The sequence below is a fragment of the Lissotriton helveticus genome, chromosome 12 (assembly GCF_964261635.1).
Source record: "Lissotriton helveticus chromosome 12, aLisHel1.1, whole genome shotgun sequence".
Taxonomy (NCBI): Eukaryota; Metazoa; Chordata; class Amphibia; order Caudata; family Salamandridae; genus Lissotriton; species Lissotriton helveticus.
In genome coordinates, this window is record NC_136073.1 from 559,320,422 (window position 1) to 559,338,514 (window position 18,093).

Genomic DNA, 18,093 nt, shown 5'->3' on the forward strand with positions numbered 1-18,093 from the left:
CTCGTAAAAGAAAAAAGGAAAGAAAAAAAGGCCATAGAACTAAACTAAGGCAAAATAACAAACCCCCCCCCAATCCCCCCACCCTGCACCCCTGCAATGGCAACGGCCCATCCCCACTGGCAGTGTGCCTGTCGCCCCGGAACTAGACCTAAAAGAAGGAAAAAGAAAGAAAGAGTGGAGAAGGAAATATCAAACAGGCCCCCGGTCTCCCTTACCCCCGCCAGTAGCAACCCGCCCCTACACGTATCCAGAATAATATAATGCAACGATTAGAATCAGACGGGGGGAGCTTGTAAGAACCACCCAGCTCCCGTGCTAGTATAGGTTACAAATCCCGTATCGAGTTAAGTCATTGTTCAAACCCATCCAATCAAAGTCAACCCTGACCACTGCGATTTTTCATGCAAGCCCTGTCCGCTCGATCCGCCATCCCAATGAGAGTATCAAAGCGTTGAGAAAGTTCAAAGTCAGTACGGAAGGATTGAGGCCAGGAAAATAGTACACAAAGTCTAAGAGTTAAACGATGTCCGTTGTCCACCAAAGATAAATCGCTAGAGCGTATTTGAACCATCCAGGAGAAAAAGAGCGAGGTAACAATACTGCAGTCACTGGAGCACTCGCTCTGAGATATAAGATCATCCATGTCCATCTGGGGCGGAATCGACACCGGGCATGATGTAGATCAGATAGTCTTGCTCCGCGGGTAAAACAGCTTGTTCCAGAACCAACAAAGGGTCGGAGTCCGGTCTCCGGCAGATGATATCGACCGTTACGACCATGCTCTGGATGGTGGCAGTGACCTGTGAATGGAGCTCCCCAATGGCGGCCATTACAGTATGCAGCGACGGAATACATTCCACCCGCTCCATCGCCCTTCACGAAGCGACCAAGCAGGTCTCTGAACCCCGGAGGTCGACTACTCGGGGGCACCAGGCACAGGCAAATCCGATGACAACTGTGGGCACTCTCAAAAGCGCAATCTCAACACCGTCGCCGCCAGCGAGGAACCAAGCCCATCAACCCCGGGCGCTCAACGGGGCCTCCGGGCAGCAGCTCCCCGACCACAGCAACCGATGCGTAACGCCGCCGTAGCTGAGTGAGAAGACTGCCACCGAACCACCATCCAAAACAGACAAGAAACACTCCACTTCGGGAGACCGGACGCTACCCACGTCCCGCGGCCGATGTTATTCGATTCCAACCCGGCTGGGTTAGAAATCGAGGCCCCGGCTTCAACTCTGGGCTAGGCCGAGAATGGAACACGGCGTATCTTCGTTATTCAAGCAGCTAGAAATTCCAGGATTGCACCTTTAGAGTCAGGAACACATCCGTGGCACGGGAGGCCAGTGAGAAATCAGGATAACCGTCACGATTTGTGAGCAACTGGCGGAGGTCGGCGGAGCCGGGAGTTTATGCGGCCATCTTGGTTGCTAGCGTAGCTCCTCCTCTTCGCTTCTGTTTTTGAACAGTGATTTACCACGGGTCTCACGCCCCCGGGAGACCGCTTTAGTCCATGGGTTTCCCCTTGCATTCTGTGTCTTGTAGTCCTGGTCTTATAATGGGAGAAACAGGACTACAGACCCCAGAATGCAACGAGAAACCCTGGCCCTGAGCATCCATTTCGTTTATAATCTGTTGTACTTTGACCAAATTTGCTTTGTGATGGTGCAGAGTGGCAAAATGCCATTTATTTAACGATTACGCTATTGGCAATGTAAATGACAATGCCATTTATTTATGATTTTTAAAAAAATGTCATGAGCAATGCCAATAGCTCTACCTTTAATAATGCCGAGAACATTGCATTGTAAATGCTTGTTTATGCAAGTGATCCTTGTATTTTTATACGAATATCCATATTATTCCAATGTAGTACCTCAACATTATGATGTTCTCTCTTTTTGTCTTAAATATAAAGAATTGTTGTTCCTGTAATGCACCTCAGTAAGCGGTTTGGTGTAACGGCTGAGAAACTAATTCTAATCTCGGCATAAAAAGGTCACCTCAAACGTGTGATCCTGGGCAAACCGCTTTGCACACGTGATGTTTTTTTTTCCTTAGCTGCCTAAACGTGGAAGTGCTTGGAAACAGACAGACCATCAGCATTGGGCGCTATAGTGTAATGAACAGGGAAGACCATTGTGTTCAGATTGGAAGCGCCAGGAGGTGCCCGTGGTGCTGCATCCAAGCCCTCGCACTCACTCTCCACCCCCGGCCGGGGCTCAGATGAGGCCCTGCTGGCCCCGGCACTTCTTGCAGGCGCAGGCCACGGCGGACAGCAGGTAGAGCAGGCAGCAGAGGCAGACGAAGAAGGAGGCGGCCAGGTAGATGTGGTAGAGGCAGTCTTGTGGATCATGATGCCGGCGGTGGCGGCCTGCAGGCCGGCGGCCAGGGCGTCGTGGGCGGCGTTGGTGGTCAGCCAGCGCTCGCCGCCCAGAAGAGGCACCAGGTCCTGCTTGTCCAGCAGGGTCAGCAGGTAGAGGGAGATGGTCAGCAGCCAGAAGAGCACGGCCACGAAGAGGGCGAAGTGGATGGCGCCCTCGTACTTCTTGCAGGCGATGGTGATCCAGAGGGCGGCCCCGGCCAGCAGCTGCAGCACCCGCAGCACCCCCAGGAAGCTGCGCAGGAAGGCCCGGTTCGCCCGCAGGGAGCCCCGCGCCGCCTGCGGGGGTGGGTGTGCGGGCGGGGGCGCTGGAGGGGGTGGGTAGGGTGGAGGGGGCATAGCAGGCAGCGAGAGGTCAGGATCCTGGCAGGGAACATCTAAAGAGACAGCCCGGCGAAGATCTCCTGAGGAAAGAATTCTGTCCGAGACCAAAGTTTCAGAGAAGAGAGCACCGCGCCAACAGCACCAAATCTGGACAAGTTGTCTCTGCAAACAGCCACACGGACAGCGGGAGGGGGGGCGGGAACGGGCACACGGACAGCGGGAGGGGAGGGGAGCACTCACCTGGACTTCTTCCGGCGGCGGTCGGCCTGGAGGAATGACAACAAAAAAACTCTGAAGAAAAAAAAAAATAAACAACCGCCCACCGCCGCATGACGTACGAAAAGAGGCGGAGAGCGAAAAAAATCGCCGGAACGCCCACGAATCTGCTCCCACAATGACTGACGCCTCTCTGTTCCAATGGCTAGCCTCCATTTATGGAGCTAGCCAATGGAACAGAGAGGCGAGACAAAGCCCCAGACTGCTTCTCAAAAGATTTCGCCTGCGCGAACGCTGCTGTGCAGCGGACGCCAAGCGAAACCTAAAAATAAACTAATAACAATCTTTCTACCATTTCTTAAGACTTTCCCAAGTTTGCAAAGCAAAATGTGGGAGGAACTACAATATATATATATATATAAGAGAAAGAAACACCGAACACAAACAAATATAGAGCATCGAACATTGTGGAACACACTCCCAGTCACACTGTAAACACTCCTGCACATATCAAACGAGAGCCATGTAGGCTCAATTGTATAATCACTGGTCTATACCTTGGTGCTCGAACAGACACACCATTAGTTCGCAAACGTGGTTCACTAATCACCATTCCATGGCAGTATACGCATAGCTAGAATCTCAACATGTGAGCTGACAATTGCATATACTTTCCCTGCAAAGACAAAAGTCCAGAGAGAGAGAACTGAACGAGGGGCATGACCATACATAATATTATTTTATATATAATTAAAAACCACTCTTCTGGCATTTCCAAACACTACAAATAACAGACATTAATATGAGACACTTTATGGTGCTCAATTTAATCACCTTGAAAGGGCGGAATGAATTAGTCGTTTTGCAAGGATTCGCACTAATGACCTCCAGATGGAGCATTTATGAACAATGAACTTTGAATTCACTGAGCCATTCAGGATCCCAGAATGCATCCACACCCACTAAATCGACTATTAGAAAACAAATCAACTATAAGAACAGTGCGAGTTTCAGACTTGTGGGGCGCTAGCAATCTGATGAGTTGTAAAGCAGTAGAGTGCTACACATGCAAAGTATTGGTTCACTGTGTAGATCTTACTCATATGAATTCAAGTTTCTGCGCCCCTATGAGGCACACATACAATAACAGCGTTAAGCATTGCCAGGTCGATGGCTAATTAAAACAAAGCATTGCCATATTTCACTGAATGTGCACTTGCCCAACAATGCTCTCTAGGACAAGATGTGAACAATGTACACACCTCAGCTATGTTGTTTGACAAAGAAATATGGAATTCTGAGAAAACGTTATGGGCATATATTACAACTTGAAGTTTCTGACAACATTTGACACAATAAAGCTTTAGACCCAAACATCAATAAGCATGCAAGCTGTAGATAAGAGTTATGGATACAGGATAGGTGCCCTGTAGGAAAAATCTGAAATAAATGGCGACACCAGATAAGGTTGTGGAGAACCAACTCTGCTGAAACATACCAAGGGTTAAACAGGAGAGCTGTCTGTGGGGTTCTTTGAAGACCCTCTTCAAAATGCAGAAAAGCATTTTCACACAAATACCTTAAACATCCAAAAAGGTCATGGAAAAATAAATGTACAGAAAAATATCTAATCTGTAGAAAAAAAACAATTCCACAAGCAAATCGGCATCCCTACTTATAAACTATTTTGAGAAATTAGCTTATTGGAACATAACACCTACGCCTGTACGTTTGCTTCTCTCCATCTATTCTTCAAAATGTTGATCCACTGTGTATTTACCAGCGTGCTGTAATGAAAGGCATGCCTGCAAACTCTGTGTGCTATATTTTGTTCATAGATACATATCAAATAGCTTTAAAAAAAAAAGCACAAGGGCAGGATTGTATTTTTGCTTTGCTTGAAGTTATCATTTGACTGCCAACTGAGATAAAAGTACAGAAGCTATTTCTAATCTAATCAATATGGTGGGAATCAATTATAAGAACGAGGTAAATATGTGCCTAGTATGGTGCACAACGTTTTCAGCATTAAAAGCTGGAACCCTTCCACTCAACTAATTACTTCTTGTGGCAAAAATGTGATAGATCGGTTAGCTGGAAATACTATTGGTTAGCTGGAAATACTATCTGAATGCGCTACCTATGCTAATTTAATTTAATGTAGAGCTCGAATCACCTGGTGGCATCTCGACGCTGCACACCATAGCAGACATAATGAATAGCTCATTGAAAGAGTAAAGCTTTCAATAGTTTCCTAAATTGGCAATATTTCAAACAACCATGAATGTGCACAGGGAGTCTGTTCCAGAAGACCGGAGCCAGGTAAGAAAAAAGATCTCCCTCCACATCTAGACAAGTGGATGCGGGGGGACACAGCCAGTTTTTGTCCATGGATCTTAAATTCTGGTGGGAGCATACAGTTTAACTTTCTTTTAGAGATAGCCAGGGCCATTGCCCCTTATCGCCTTGTGTGTAAGGCAACAGATCTTAAAGACGCTCCTTTTCTTCACTGGTAGCCAGTGAAGCGACTTCAGTGAAGGAGCGGTCAGAGTATCTGACGGAAGATTGTAAATGAGTCTAGCTGCCGTATTCTGACCACTTGGAGTTTAGCCACTAGCGTTTCATTAGCTGCTGCCAAAAGAGAATCCCCATAATCTAGTTGGCCGACTACTAAGGTGTGAACTAAAATTCTTCTCGAAGAGAGCGGTAGAGAAGGAATAGATTCTGCAGAGGAGTCGCATATTATGGAAACACCTACCTGTGGTATACAAAATATGGGCTTTTATAGAGAGGGCTTGATCAATTTTTATACAGTCAGCATCACAAGTGAGAGTCAGCTGCGCATTGCCTCCATAGAATATGATTCAAAAACCAAAGGGCTCCACAGTCTTTGCAAGGGGTGCCATATACATGTTGAACAAAGTAGGGCTCAAGCATGAGCCTTTTGGCACACCCTTACCCCAACACGTCTTTCCGGAGGTGTAGGGGCCCAGAAGGATAGTTTGGGCTCTATCGTTCAGGAACTTATGGAGCCATTTGAGTGCAGTCCCCTAGATGCCAATGTTCCCTGCAGCATCTTAAGTAGTCTAGTTTGAGAATCTATTTCAAAAGCTACTTAAAAGAACAAAAGTACTTAACAGTACACTTGCAAAACAAACAGGCCAAAATTATGCGTGTGTAGCAATACAAAATAGTATCGAGAGTAAACGTTGTCCTTGAGGGTAGGAATTATAAAAAAAAGTGAAAGTGAGCAACGTTAAAAATTGCAATTCGTCAAAATATTTTAACGGCAGAACCTAAACACTCACCATCCGATTTAACGGATATCTGTGCTTCCTTTTAAATTCAGACAATTCGCGCTTCTTAGTATGAAAGAAATTCAGATCCCACCTTCATGCTTCAGAATGCCCACATATTAGTAACCCAAGAAGCATAAGAGGTCCCAAAGATTGACGAACAATGCCCGCACGTCACGTGTGTAACAACAGATATAGTTTGCCTTTAACAGAATCACGTCTTTAATTAAACCACAAAATCTGCTTACTTGTAAAGTGCGACTATTTACAGCACAATACTGTAATATAGCAATAACACAAACTCACCGACTATAGTGAATTGGCAAGCCCAGCATACTCAACCAGGAGTCAGATGTTATAGGTAACACGCGCGCACAGGCAACTAAATACCCCAAACCCCATAACCCAAAAAGTAAGGCAATGTTTGGGAAACTGCCTTTAAAACATGTTTGTTTGTTTTTTGACCGAAAAAAATGTTATGAGACAAAACAGGGAAAATTACAGATACGCGCGTAATTATGGTATTACTACCTAAATTAGTGGCGAGTATACAGACACATGGCACTTCTACATAAACCTGTCAACTATTGAAAACGTACGAATCACCTATCAAGCAGTTCAAGCTCCACACAGCGTTGAGTACATGGGAGCGGCCATGTTCCTAGCATGCACTGCGGCAAAACACTTCGTTCGCGTTCCTATGCGAGAAAAGAGCCTTTGGAGCGGCCATCTTAAAGCGGCATAACATTTCCCCAAGAGACGATGAAAATAGAATTTAGGTTATTTTTGCGAAAAAAATACTCAAGCGATTTTACATTTCCAAAAGTCTATTAGGAATTATTACCCTTTCCCGAAACAGATAATGAAATGTAATACATATTAACTCGTTTTAAAACTATATCCAAATAAAATGAGATTTAAATGGAGTCTAAATCAGTTGTACATAGTCTTTAAAAATACTTATTTTTAAACAAAATGTGGCCTGCAACTAGCAGCCCAGGTCAGACGTACTGAAGCCTTTCTACCAGTCAGCCTTTGCCTCAATATCCCGCGATAACACAATGCTCAACTAGCTACCTGTCTCGTACACAGAAGGTAATAGACATAGAAAGAGGCGCTGCTGTCGTAGATATTCATGGAGGGTGTTGTTGTCCTCCCTGTCTCCCAAGCTGTACTCCGGGTGAAGCGAAAACGGGGTGCTGATCCTGTTGAGGCTCTAGTTTTAGCTTGCAAGCGGTCTCGCTTGGGTTCAGACACAAGTCCTGACCAGCCGCTGCCAGCTGCGGATCAGATCGAAAAGACTGTCTTCAAGCTTGCAGCCACCGTTTGCTCTCAGGTGAGCGTAAAACTAGCGAAGTTATTAAAGATGTTAGCCCCGTTTTGGGACTGCCGTCCTGCATCGTATATTTGTATATTTTGTTTGTACGATTTGGTTGCCTGTCACCAACTTATACAAACATTGGGGCGTAGAAGCCTCTGTACTTACGTTCTCTTGTCATTCACCTGTGATTTATTTATTTTATTTAATGCGATTTTATATAGCGCGAACCTTATCCAAAGGTGTCAGAGCGCTCTACAAAAGAACCAGTGCGCTTTACAAAAGAACCAGTTGCGTTACATAAGGACTTTGGATTATGTGGGTTACATAAGAGATACAAACAGAAAAAAATTGCAAATGTACAAGTTGTTAAGTCACTCAGGAAGAGATACTAAGAGATACACTCTAAAGCTCACATAGGAATGGTAGTAAGTACAAAGGTCTACTACATATACTAGTGGTTTGAGTTATATACAAATTGCAAATTCACTCAGGATTACATTTAACAGCGATTAGGCTTGGGCAAATATATATTACATATTTACAGAGCAGGAAATTCTTGCCATCGTTGAGCCAGGTGTTCAGGTGGTGTGGCACTAAAGGGTGGTGGTCTTGGGTCTGGAGGGATCCCTGAGTTGGAGATGTCCATAGGGATAGACGTCCGGAAGGTGGTGGGGGAAGCAGCACGCTGGATCCCCGGGCCGATCCCGAGGTCATGCTGGGCTCCATCCCATGTTAGACGTGCGTATCTCGCACCGACCGTGAACAGAGCTGCGGTCACTGTTTCTCGATCGGCTGCCATGTTAGGGTCAGGCAGGCAGTCGGGCAGGTATACTTTGGCCGAAATCAGTGGTTAGCAGTTAGAAATCAGATCCATTTAACCTATTTAATAGCAGATCGCGGTGATCTTTAGTTTTAGCTGAAGTAACTGGCTTTCCGCGTATGGCCGCACTTCTAGGGATCTCGATCAGCCGCCATGTTAGGGTCAGTCAAGCAGATACGCGCTGGCCGCAATTAGCAAAGTCATCAGCCCGTATTTTCCAGACTAGTGCGCCTTACTTGTGTGAAGATTATGAAAAAAATAAAACGCAGCCCTTTGATCCCATCACGCCGAAGCAGGGTGTCCCCACCTCATCAGTTGCACAGAGTGCGCCATCCCAGGGGTCACATGTGCGCAGCAAAGACCCTCCACTAGCTCCTCCGGTCACGGGCTGCAGCTGCTCTGGTGTGATGCAAAACCTCCCGCACCCCGCTTCTATAGAGGTCAGGGTAAGAGCGTGAACGCCTCAAGTCCTTCCCTTCTGCTCTGGTAAGGTGCCTGGGCATCAGCGGCTCCACCATCCCCTGGAAAGAAGAATATGCGCTCAGGACACTGGCGCAGACCGGGAGCCGAGATGGAGCACGTCCACTCGGCTCCCTCACTTCCGCATCACTCCGTGATCTCCACTGCCACTCTTGAGACCTGAAAGTTGTATGCCTTTTCATACTTCGCCAAAAACTTTGGATAGGACGCAGACCCTTGTCCTTCTTGGATACCAGAAAGTAGTGGGAATAGCGACCACAACCTACTTCTGGGGCAGGAATGCGCTCAATGGCTCTCTTGGGCAAGATAGCCAAAACTTCCTGTTGGAGAAGTGGCAGGTGATCCTCCGACATGCGGTGGTATTGAGGTGGCATGGCTGGAGGGGTAGCCTCGAAGGGGAGGGAGTAGCCACTGTAGACTATTTGCAAATCCCACCTGTCTGACGTGATGGTGTGCCAGTGGGGGAGGTGATGGCGAACCCTGCCACCCACTGGCGTTTGATGGGCCCAAAATGTCGGACTAGGAGGGTTTGGCGGCTGCTGCAGAGGCGAGGGTTGGGTTGGTGGACTGGCCCGCCGAACCACGGCGTTGGTATCCCTGTCCCCGCGAAGGTTAGGAAACTTGCTGCTGCTTGTGACTCTGGGCGGAATGTAGTGGGGCACCCCTTCAGTAGCCACGAAAAGGGCGAAAAGCAGACTGCGCTGGGCAGCTGGAGAGTCCAAAGGACTTGGCCCTAGCCCGTGAGTCCTTGAAACGCTCTAGAGCATTGTCCGCTTTGTCGACAAAAAGCGACGGCCATCAAAGGGCATATCCATAAAGGTGTTCTGGACATCCCCCGAAAAGCCAGTCGATCTCATCCAGGCGTAGCGACGAAGGGCTACAGACTTGGAAATCGTCCTGCCTAGATAGGCGGCGGTATCCAGCCCACAACGGATGGTAAACGTAGCTGCATCCCTCCCGGAAGCGACAGCCTGGGAGAGCACTGTCCGGGCCTCATCCTGACACATAGGCAGCGCCTGCGTAACCGGATGCCACACAGAGTGGGAATTACGGCCCAATAGACATGTAGTGTTTACCGACCGCAGTCCCAAGCTGGCGGAAGAGAACATTTTCTTCCCACGATGGTCCAGCTTCTTGGATTCCCTTTCTGGTGGAGCGATAGGGAATGCGCATTTGGAAGTGGAGGCTTCGACCACCAAGCTCTCCGGGGTGGGGTGTTGGGAGAGGAAAGTGGGGTCGCCTGGAGCCGGGCGGTGGCCTCGGGCAATCATCCTAACCAAGGGCGCCCCCGTATTGGGCCTGGACCACGTGCCCGAAAGGACGTCAGTAAGGGCCTTATTAAACGGCAGCAGGGGCTCCGAAGAGCCCGCTGCCGACTGAAGCACCTCTGTCAGGAGGTTAGCCCTGACTGCCACTGTAGGAAGCTCGAGGTTGAGGGCCTCGGCCGCCCTATGCAACACCACTGCATATGACGCTGCCTCCGCCGTAGCCGACGTAGAAGGAGACAACATGCCAAGGTCATGCGATGTGTCAAGACCACTGGCATCCCCCAGTTCCTCTCTCCAGTCCTGCTCAGACGCCATCTGATCAGTTAACGGGTCACCTGACCCCTCACAGTCTTCCTCCTCACCCTCCGGTTGCCAATCTGGCCGAAAAGGGACCCCAGGAGTGAACAAGGGCACAAAAACCCCTCTCTACGCCCATCCGGCTCCTGGTCCACATCGGAATGGAGGCCAGGGTCGACGTCGGCCGGGGACACAACTGGCGTCGGTTGCGGTGCTGGCGGAAGCGGCGCCGGTGGAGGTGTAATGAGGTCAACTGGCGCCGATCCAGATCCAGGCCTGGATCCAAGGGGGCCTGCAGCGCCGTGGCTGGAGCCGACGGCGGAGAAGGCCTAGTCCCCCCCCCCCCCCCCCAACCGAGTCCGCGGGGCCCGAAGGTGCGCCCTCTGGTTGGGCTGCCCAAAGATGGCATGCATTACCTCGTAAAATTTACGAAGTTGAGCGGGAGTCACTCCGGGTCCCAGAAAGGGAGGGAAGCCCGGAGTCGACTCTTCGGGCTCCTCGCGCGGAGCTGCGGGAGAGGCACCGCCCGCATCCCTCGTCGCGTCAGCCGACCGGGGAGAAGTCTAAGAGCGACGATGCTTCTTCGACTTCTTTTTGTGCTTCGAACTACTGGACCCCGAGTGCGAAGACTTCGATGACTTGGATGAGTGGTGAAAGCTCAGCGACTAGTCCCCCGACCTTCCTCGCAACCGGGACCTCGAACGAACCAGAGCCAACTGCTGGCATCCAAGCAGCTTTCAGACCCACTCCAGCAAGTCTTCGGCACCATCAACTGGCAATCGGAGCACGACTTGGGGTCGTGTTCGCACTTCAGGCAAAAGAGGCGCACGCGGTGCATATCCGTGACCGACATCTGTCGGTTCCAGGCATCACTAGTGTACAAGGAGTCGATGGACTCAAAAATGAAGTCGAGAAAAAGTCAGTGAAAAAGTGACTGGAGGTATCTCTCTCTCCGGATCTGTGCTGGCTACCGCGGAAAAAGAAAAAACAGACGTCGGCACGGCGTCTAAGTAGCTACCGTGATGTCATTCCGGCGACCATGACACCAACGACGGACACGGAGCCGACCGTTTCCACCTTCCGACGCGCAGAGATACTGCTGACGAAAAAACTTTCCGATCCAGTCTGACGCCCGGGGGTAATTCTAAGGTAAGGAATCTATAACTTACCTCTTTCTTTCAGATATTTTCTTTCTGCCCACTGCAGCATGGGGCACTAGGTCAGCCAACTTTAGCCATTGGAACTCTTTCCATTAGTTTGTATTTTTTTAGCCATCCCTGATTGTTTAAACTGTCTTAAAGTTACACCAATCCAAAGTCAGTAATGAATTTACTTTGCACCAATAACAACCATTTATTTGTGTAACTGGAATTAAAACAAAAGTTGGTCTCTCTATCTGTTTTAAGTACATCTGTCTATTGGAAACATACTTACTGGTTCATTAAAATTACATTCAATGCTTTTTAAAAAGATTATTTAACATTTGTATTGCCCCATATGGATGCCAAATGTTGAAAGCACCAGGTTTGCTTGTTCCTACCTTTTAATTGTTGTGGAATTTGCATACAATAAAAGATAAAACCAAAATAACAATTACACTAACTTGTCAAGCTCAGAACTGTTTACTTTGCCAGTGCTTGTTTGTAGTCTGGAAGTAATCTGTGTGCCTGAATAGCATTCATGTTTACCAGTGAAATTGTGGATGATTTACTGTTTGCATTATGCCCGTTGTTTGCCTCTTGCATTTTGCTCTCTGTCCCTTAGACAGAAGATGCAGTTGTTTAAATCTTGTGTTTTCTCTCGCTCTTTCATGTTTACATGATCCATTTTGTGCTTTGATTTTAAAATTTTGGACTTCTGCATTTTGTTTGTTGGTGTTCATCATTTACCAGCTACTTGGGAAGAGAGTCACCTATATAGTGGTGGTAATATTAAAAATCTGAACCTTAATCTCGAAATGCAGTAATTAATTAGTTTACATTTTAGCTCATGTCCGTGTTATGTGAATTGTAATTTTTCTTACTGTTTTTCATTCCAAGAATGAACCTATTCAGAAGTATGTGCAAGAAGCTATTTCCCGAGACAAAACTACTCAGTTACTTCGACCATCATTGGGAAGCACACAAAGAATTCGTAAGGACCTGAGAAACTCAAAGCTGGTTAACCAGCAAGAAAGCCGCTATCGTCTAGTCTCTACTCACCGGCCCAACTTTGAAGGGGAAACAGAAAATGTTTCAAATGGGCGTGATTCAAAGCAAAATGTTAACAAGGACATGGGAGAGGAAACGGAAACTGCAGAAAGTATGAAAGAAAGTAATGCCATTTCACACAGTCCTGAGGGATGTGGAGGCATCCAGCTATTTGACATAGTACAGGAGGAAACTGAAAAATCACTTGATGCACCTACAGCTGACACATTAGAGGTACGTAATGGAGAGGTCTGCAATGATAGCCTTCATGTAAGAGGCAATGCATACTACCCAAGACTGTCAAATGGTAATACTTGTTAAAAAACACAGTCTGAAGAAGTGAGCTTGATGAATCTGCTTGTTTATACCTACCTGGAATTCGAATTTTAATGCTGGGTTGTAGTGTACGTATCTCCAGTGTGTCCTTCTGCTTCCACTGGGTTTGTGTCAACAATACAGCTTTAAGAATTTGTATTTAACATCCACTTTGAATCTTTACAAGACAGAAGCCAGGTTGTTTTTGAACCCCCCTTTTTCGCTTTTTCTGACCTCCGTTCAGAAGTTGCTGTTTGTCGACTGGGTCTCAGATGGGGAGTTTTCTTTGCTTGTACAAACGCTGCTTTATGCAGGATCCGAATTTTGCATTTAAATTGAGCATACTCCGCAACTACTCTTAGAAGTTAGTGGGAATCATTAATTGAATGTCTGTATCTATTTCCAGAAGGTTTATAGCTTTTTGTTTTTAAGTACTGAATTTTCTCAAAGTTTACAATTTGTATTTGGAACCTTATTTCATCGTTTACTGCCATAATTGTATGAATGAAAAATCCTCGTTTCGATGTATCTGTGGGATCACCCTCCTTTTATAATCTTGACCGCACTGCCTTTCACAAATCCATGCTCACTTATAACACATATACACTGCAGCCATAGTTCTGTCTACAGGTAGCATTTTGGTAGTGTTTCGATGTTTTTTTAAAAATTATGTGAATTTCCGCACCTAAACAGAGCATACAGGTTCCAATTTAATCTTAGGTTGTTCTAATCAGTTCTAGTTACTGGGTCGGTAGAAATTCCATGGGTCATAACGTCTGTTTTACTAAAATAATTGTATTAATTTACTTAATGAGTTTGTTTTAGGATCTTTTATCACAAGCAATAAGTTTTAGAGAATTTTGTGGATGACAATTGTGGATGATAATAATCCATCCAAATCTGTGCGCTTAAAACCGAAGACTACTGCACAAATCCAGTAACAGAAAATCACTGAAAAGGAAGTACCTGAAGTTACATTTAAATCTCTCTCAGCAGCTTTGTACAGACTATTGTTCTTACCCCCTCCCCCCCCCCCCCCCCCAGCCTACCACCTTTTGAAAATCAGTCTCTTGCTGTGAGACAGAGTGTTCTGGGTTAAAACGGTGCATAAGAATGCACTGATGTCCTTTGCTTCATTGTTTTTCCATCAGAAGTGGAAATTGCATTTATTGATGGTGTGGTGGTGTCCCCCTCCTGCCCACCCCATGTATTTGAACTATAAGATCCTTTTGCCATTCAGCTCACCCTTACCTGGGTTATTTTTTGATTCCACCACCCGGTAGCAAGGTTGCGATACATCTTAAAATGGCTACATCAGAAATGATGAATAAAATATTTGCTTTGTTTTGCCTTTCATTTGTTCATTTGTCGTTCTAAAAAACTTTCTTATATTTTATCCATCCTATAGAGGCAATCCTTGTATTGTTATTATGCCTTTCTTTCTGTGTTGTGTGCAACATTCCAAAGTATGTTGCCAAGTAAAGGTTATTAACACTTCAAGAGCAGTATTAAAATAAAATTCATACAAAAATAACAGCCCCTTAAGCTACTTTACAGAGCTTGTTCTAGTAGTCCATATAATAATGTGACATGTAACAAAGTAGTATCCTTTCAGCATTTCTGTTTCTATCTCCTTCTTGTATAATCATTCATAGAGCATACCTTTGCGTGCAGTGGGTGGGTGTCTGGTCCATTCTTAGAGGAGAGGAGACAATCCCATTCCCAGTTGGTCATTTAAGACCAGCTTCTCTGGCTAGATTTTGTATCTTTTGAGTCTGGGTTCTTCTTGGAATACTGGAGGTTAAGAAACATGTGAAGTTGACACTAGGGAAGCAGCTAGCCCTTCCAGAGGTATGAGCCTTGTTGTTTGTATTTTAACCCCGTGTGTGATGTTTTAAACATCCTATAAATAAGATAACATTGTCTCACTCTACAGCAATCAAGTGATCCAGATGTGATTCTTTGCAACTCCGTGAAGATGATTCGAGAGCGCCTAACTGTGTCAGATAATTCAGAAGGAGCACAGCATCGAGAGATTAACGACTATGTGTATGATATTTACTACATGGAGGCTGCTGCCCAGGGATGGATTCAGGACATCCTTTCAGTGAAACCCTATGTCCAGGAGTGTGAACTGGTAAGGATAGTTTTCAAATTTGGACAAGTAAAGAAAGTTAGTTGGTGTTCTGTTTTTTGCTGGCTCCCAATGACACTTGGTACAATTCATGGTTCTGGCAGCGGTTCATAACAACTAATGTTTCTGTAAATTCAGCAAACCTAATCAGCTAAAAAGCCCTGCATTTTGTAGAATGATGGGCCAATGGAGTTGACTAATCTGCTAGGAAAGCAGACTGATAAGCTGGTCTGCCATTTTCAAACAACATTGTCATAGTTTGTTGTTTGGAAATCAAAAGGACTTAAAAGTCTTGATCTAGTCTCCCACTGATGATTAGTTTCAGAATAAATGTGTTGAAAATGGCCCGCCCTACTTTACATTCCTATTTGACAATGTCCTAGATCGGACATCGCAAATCTTAATCAAAAGCCCCATTGTCAGTTTCCTCTATTCATCAACTGATAGCACTTTTATGGAGTTTGAAAAAATATACGCAAAGTGTTTGTGGTTTGCCGCTTGCTAAATTCCATTTTTACTATTAGTGGCGGTGCTGGAGAATAAGCAATTTATTGTCAACAGGAAAGTTGTGAATCCAAACACAATGGACTCCTTCAAAGCCTATTGTTTCCCACTGAACACCAGGTCAGGTTTTTGTTCTTGATTTTTCATATTTTCATTAAGAAAATTCCAGACTCTTCCGTCCTTTTGATTTTTTTCAGGTTGCAGCGTTAAATAAATCCCTGTTGAATTTAGTGACTAGAAGCTTTTTTTATGGGATTCTAAATTGTTTGACTGTCATATGCAAGCGGTCAAAACCTTTGGATGTGAATATATATAAACATCTGGGGCCATTGTTGGTGACAGGTAAACTAATACGTTTAGTAATTTTAGGGCAGAAATATTATTGGAAAATTTCAGTTTTCAAATTCCAGCAGCTTCAACACTGCTTGAAACAAATAGCATCTACTAAAAATAAGACCAAACTTGTGTAGTTTGAAAGGATATTATCTGATCCCGCCCACTGTTTTGGACAGTAGGAGATGTGTATCTACAGTGCTGTATGGTATAAGTTATTGAGTTGAGATGGCTGCTTAAATTATTAACAACTGTACATTTTATGAAATTTTATTTTATAATTTATACACCTCACCAAGTAAACCAACCACATCTTCCTCGGAACACAAATATATTCCATCTGTGACCAAATAAAAGCAGATGTGCATAAGGTGGTAGCTTGAATGTTAATAAAAAATGTATTACCATAAGTGCGGTGCTTTTATAAAATCACAAGGATGAATGTCCAGGTAAGCCTGCCTCAATTTATTTTGGGCAGAGGCATTGCAATCACATGATGAACAATTACTCTTGTGCTAAGTAACATTTACACAATTAACAAGAGTTAAACATTTGCTTACTAATGGCTCACCAGTGGTAGACTAGTATTTGACAGAAATGTAATGAGTGAAGACACGTTATACCTCCGTACTGAGAGCCAAGGTTTTAGAAGCTGAACACATTGGCTTGTGTCCACTCATCCGGCAGTTTAATAGTGCATGTAGTATAAATTAGGTTAACCCTGTGCCGCTTAAAAGCACAAACTGATTGACCCTTGAAGCTTCTTATTTGATAGTTTTTGTATATTGTTTTCCTCTTCCTCTATTTATATGTAATTGTTAGAGGTACATTTTTTTCCCTCAAGGAGTTTTCAGTTTGTGTCCAACTGATTATTAAAGGTACTACAAGCCTTACATATAAAGCGTAACCCATTAGAAAGGCTCTTTAGCTGAACCAGAGCATCCTGTCTAACCCCAAACCCTCTCCCACCAGATTTTTTTTAAATCTCATTCTCCCTTTTATTTTTGGCATAAGGGTTCTTCAATGCCACCAGAAGCAAATTATTCCTTTGGTTGTCTGTATCTGCAAAGGAACCTATTGCTGTTATGTTAACCAGATATGTAGAGCACACTATCACTCTGTAGAATATCGTGATGCTGAGCAGGTGTCTAGACACACCTAGGTCCTGATGGTACTACTCAAAAAGCCATGTCTTCAGTTTATTGCAGAATATAAGAAGTGAGGAGAAGGTTCTTAAGTGTAGCAGCAGGTCATTCCATGCTTAAAAGGATCTGTAGGAGAAGGCTCTGTGACATATTTGGTTTTCTGCATGCATGTGATTTGTGCAAGTAGGAGCCCGTATGAGTTGAGGTGTCAGGAAGGTTTTGTGAAAGCAGATGCGATTGTTGAGGTATGCTGGGCCAGTGTTGTGTAGTTCTTTGAAAGTGTGGGTGAGGAGTTTGAATTGTGTTGGTTTGTGAATGTGGAGCCAGAGACCTCCTTCAGGTTTGGTGTGGTGTGAGAGGTTGAGGGTGATTCTTGCCACCAAGTTCTGAATGGTCTGCAGCCTTCTGATACATTTTTGTTGATCCCAGCCTAGAGGGTATTCCTATAGTCCAGCCTGCTTGTGAACAAGGTGTGCATGAAGGTTTTATGGGTGCTAAATGGAAGCCATTTGAAAATCTTCTTCAGCTTCTTCATCGTATGGAAGCACGATGTAGTGACGGTATTGACTTGGGCGCCATGTCGAGTTTGCTGTAGATGATGATCCTGAGATTCTTGGGGTGGTGGTGAGAGTGGGTTTCAATCCTAGCTCTGTTGGCCACCAGATGGAGTTCCCGAAGACCACAATTTCGGTCTTCCCAGTATTGAGCTTTAGACAGTTCTTCATCCAGTAGGCGATTTCAGTCATGCAGGGATGCTGGAACTTGATCCGCGTAATGAGTGCCTGGTCGATGAGGGAGAGACTGAGTTGCATGTCATAAGCGTGTGAGAGAACGTTGATAATCGTGTGAGCGGATGATGCTGGTTAGAGGAATCATATATGCATTGAAGAGGGTTGGACTCAGGGAGGATCCTTGGTGAAGTCCGCAGATGAGGTGGCTGGACAGCCTGACTGACTGGGTTCTTCCCGGCAGGAAGGAGCAGATCCATCGGAGTCCGTGACTTCGGATTTTGATGTTTAGGCGTTGAATGAGGATGGGGTGGGAGACTGTCAGATGCTGCAGAGAGGT

General features: G+C 45.5%; 2 protein-coding genes and 1 pseudogene across 3 annotated transcripts in view; 1 reads left to right on the forward strand and 2 right to left on the reverse strand.

Annotated features, from left to right (window-relative positions):
* Nucleotides 1–6,915, reverse strand: part of PRMT7 (protein arginine methyltransferase 7) — a 645,306-nt gene extending 638,391 nt beyond the window's left edge. The window contains exon 1 of the mRNA XM_078670716.1: nucleotides 6,826–6,915. The gene's annotated coding sequence lies outside the window, so the exon portion shown is untranslated. The remainder of the gene's footprint in view (nucleotides 1–6,825) is intronic.
* LOC144799106 (MARVEL domain-containing protein 1-like) lies at nucleotides 2,223–2,722 on the reverse strand (annotated as a pseudogene).
* A 396-nt stretch (nucleotides 6,916–7,311) lies between the features above and the next one.
* The window catches only part of SLC7A6OS (solute carrier family 7 member 6 opposite strand), a 54,577-nt gene continuing 43,795 nt past the window's right edge, over nucleotides 7,312–18,093 (forward strand). The window contains exons 1-3 of one of the 2 annotated variants that reach the window (XM_078670879.1): nucleotides 7,312–7,555; nucleotides 12,445–12,828; nucleotides 14,846–15,046. In XM_078670879.1, coding sequence (XP_078527005.1) covers nucleotides 7,355–7,555; nucleotides 12,445–12,828; nucleotides 14,846–15,046 — 786 coding nt within the window. In that variant the 5' untranslated portion in view covers nucleotides 7,312–7,354. The remainder of the gene's footprint in view (nucleotides 7,556–12,444; nucleotides 12,829–14,845; nucleotides 15,047–18,093) is intronic. The other variant, XM_078670877.1, reaches the window with a different exon arrangement.